The 3,636-nt window shown below is 59.6% G+C and overlaps 1 protein-coding gene across 1 annotated transcript; it reads right to left on the reverse strand.

The window, feature by feature from the left end:
* Positions 1-331: 331 nt before the first annotated feature.
* On the reverse strand, positions 332-1,109 carry VOLCADRAFT_69738 (uncharacterized protein; the record flags this gene model as incomplete). The annotated part of the gene is made up of 2 exons (XM_002958624.1): positions 332-435; positions 956-1,109. Coding segments are annotated over 2 exons (258 nt in total), but the record flags the coding sequence as incomplete, so codon positions are not given.
* Positions 1,110-3,636: the final 2,527 nt, after the last annotated feature.

A 3,636-nucleotide genomic window follows, 5' to 3' on the forward strand; every position in this document is an offset into this window, starting at 1 on the left:
GCACTTCGAACACTTCATGACACGCAACTTGAAACACATTTGCCCCGCTTTGACAAGTTTTCTGCCCCCTGATACATACAGACCTTACCTCGGTGCATACAGACCTTCACCAACGGGTGCACCACAACTCTCCGGTGCGCGCGGGTGCGTGTGTGTTTTACTTTCGAGGCGTTTTCCGTCATGTCGCTACTTAAGCGTTTCTTACCCCGCCGGACGGATGTACTGCTGACCTAAGTATGCCCGCATCTACGTATTATATATCACTATCTACTCTGCCTGCCAAGCTTCCTTCCTTTCCCCTCTCCTCCACATTTTGAAAACTTAGGATTCATCACGCCTGTTTATGCTTTTTTCGGGACAGTTCGAAAAGCAGCTCTGGCGAGCGATACACGTTGATCAGCGCCCGGAATAACTGCTCCTCCAAAACCAGCTCGCCTGCGGGGATTTCACCATCATCGCAGCAGCAAGATTATAGCAATAGCAGCAAGGTGAAAGAGTGGCAGTAATAGCGGCGAATCGCGACAGATGCAGCAGCAGTAGCAGTAGCAGTAGCAGCAGCAGCCGTAGCGGTAGCAACAGCAGCAGTAGCAGCAGCAGCAGCAGTAGCAGGGAACTAAGTTGCGCAAGAAGTATTGTGTTATGTATCCATGCGAGGATATAGAAGAAAAAAAGAAGGGAGCCCAATACGTAGAAGCATGAATTTCTTCGAGCGTGAAAAGGGTGCGCACAACACCAGAAGGAAACAAACGCAAAAGATCCCTAGAACCTAAACCGCCTCTTAAGTATAAAAAGCCCACAACCCCATAAAACCACAATAAAACCACAATAAAAATTCCAATAAAACTCAAAATAAAAACCCAAATTAAAAAAGGAAGTATTATATAAAAAACTCAAATAAAATTTTTCAAATAAAACCCCCAAAATAATAAAAACCGAAACCGATAAAGCAGCTCACCTTCCGCCCGAGCCACGTAGATGTCCTGGCAGAGCGCCACCAACCTCCTCGTGGAGGGAAGATCCTCCGTCGGTATCCGCAGTCGCAGCGACGACACGGACAGCCGCAGGAAGCGACCGATCGCGAAGACGAAGGTGACGTAGAGCCCGGTGATGCCGAAGCGGGAGAGTGTGGCGCCCTGGGGGGCCCCGGGACGATGTCACACGGAGGAGGCCATATGTTGGGGGGACACGGCAAGGGGGAGGGGGGGAGGAGGGAGGAGGTCCGTTAGGTGGGACACGTCACGAAGATACGACATTGCAGTACAAAGCACGTGTTTTCGAAGGTATAATGTTTTCATGCCGGGGTTTTAATAAGTGTGACAGGTGGTGGTAGGTGGTGGGTGGGGAAGATGTGGCAAGAAGCCCCGGCCCGCCCCACGGCCACGGGCTCTCCCCCCTTTCCCCCCTGCCCCCCCACACACGCAAGCACGCAATACACACAAAACCCGCCCTCCTGAAGCTGTACACTAAATCGTCATGCATATTCATATGCCCGTAAACCTTAGCACCCACCAGCAGGCCACTCTGTACGGGCTCCACTACCGCGACCAGCGGGGGACCATTCAAACCCGGGGACCCCCCTGGAGCACTGTTGCACGGATCCGCCAAAGAAACGCCGCCGTCGCCGCCGTCGCTCATCTCGGCGCCGCCGCCGCCGCCTCCCTCGGGGCCGGCTGGCGGCAGCAGCGCGCCGCATTGAAACGACCACCACTCGGCGCCGCCGCCGCCACCGGCGCCGTCCGCTCCCTCCCTGGACGCGTAGCAGCCCACCAGTGCCGAGCCCCAACGGTCTGCAACAGCGTCAGCGGCGGCAGTGGCGTCGCCGCTACTGCTCCCCCCGCTACCGCCACTCCCGCCACTACCACCTGTGCCACCAGTGTTATCGCTCCTCCCTCTACCCGACCACGGGGGCAACCAGGCTACGCGACGCCTGCGCCAACCACCATAACCACCACCGCTGGTGGTGCCGACAAGACTGCTACCACCACCGCCCCCGCCGCCGCCGCCAACACCACCTCCACCAGCTCCCGGCTGCGAGGTATCACCGCCTCCTCCCCCTCCCGCCCCCCCTCCTCCTTGGTTTAATCCCAGCCGTACACTGCAGGTCTCCCCTTTGAGCCGTACGAATAGAGGGAACAAGCCGGGGGAGCCGTCGCTGCTCGGATCGGTTTGGTTGAGAGCCGTAAGGAGGGTACGATTTGCCGTACCGGATAGAACCTGGCTCGAAAAGGGGGGTTTATCGAGTGGGGGAGGCAGCAAGAACGATGTGGCGCCAGATGACGGTTGCGGTTGCGGTTGCGATGGGAAGATGAAGACAGGTTAACTAATCAACCAACTAACCAACCAGTGTTGTACACCTGCCCCCCCTGGCCCGTGTGCCTTTCTTCCCTCCCCCTAGCCCCCCCCGCCCCCAGCATCCTCAAGTCCCCTCCGAAACCGAAACCCATTGCCGTACCTCGGCAAGGCCCCGTCGGGAGGGCTCCGACAACGGTACGTACGTCGATGCCGTACAGCCCGGACCACCGTACTGGGAGGTCAACGGCGCACTGCGCGTGAACGACCAGCCGATCTGACAAATAAAAGAAAAGAAAAGGGAAGGCAAGTTTGATTGGCGGGCGGTTGGCCAGGAAAAGCAACTCGGGGTACGTAAGGATGATAAGAACATGATGATGGTGATGATGACGATGATGATGACGATGATGATGAGACGATGATGCAAGATGACATAAAAAGGTCGTTGTGAGGTGGTTGCTACCTCCATACCAGAAGAAACCTCCCTCACCTCCAGCACCAGCGGCGCCGACTCCCCCCCCGGCCCCGGCCCCGGCCCCACGTCCCAGGTCTGATTCCCCGGCGGGGGACTGAGCAGCAGCAACTCCAGAAGGGCCCTACGTGCCGGGGGGGAGATGCGCCACACTTGATCCGACTCCGCCGCCATACACACGCCGATGGCCTGCGAGGGGCCGACGGAAGGGAGGGGTTTCCGTACATGTACGTACATACGTTTGTAGGTGTGTAAGTGTACCTACACCTACATCCACAAGCGTACAACGCAATACGTGCCGCCGTACCTACCTGGTCAGGTGCGTAGCCCGCCAGAGCCCGGGGCAGTCCACCGCCGCCACCGCTACCACCGCCGCCACCAGTACCGCCGCCGCCACCTCCGGGCGGCTCGGAAGGGCTCGGATGCGGTGGCGGCGGCGGCGGCGATGATGGCGGCGCCGCCGCGGCCATTATCCGCATCGCCGTCGCCGCCGCCGTCGCGGCCGATGGCGACGGCTGGGTCCCGAAATGAACCAGACCGCGTCCCCGTCGCCGTGGTCGTCGTCGTTGTGCTGCGTCGTCCGCTTCCGTTGGCGGCGATACCGGCGGCGGCGGCGCCGCCGCCGCTGGCGGCGGCGTTATGGGCGCGGTCCATTGGAATATGAGTCTTCTATCTCCGCTGACGAAGAGCGGGAAGCGCTGAACACTGATGGAGTTGGGACCGCCACTCAGCTGCGCGGTAGCGTGCGGGTTTTGCGGGGGGTGGCGGGGGAACGGGAGGGGCCGGGGGGAACATACGTGAGAGCGTGGGGCATCGTGGAGGGTGTCTCTGCGTGGGTATCCAAACCCGCACACCAGCTGTTCGGCTCTTCTCCC

This window comes from Volvox carteri (assembly GCF_000143455.1).
Source record: "Volvox carteri f. nagariensis unplaced genomic scaffold VOLCAscaffold_100, whole genome shotgun sequence".
In the NCBI taxonomy this organism is placed as follows: Eukaryota; Viridiplantae; Chlorophyta; class Chlorophyceae; order Chlamydomonadales; family Volvocaceae; genus Volvox; species Volvox carteri.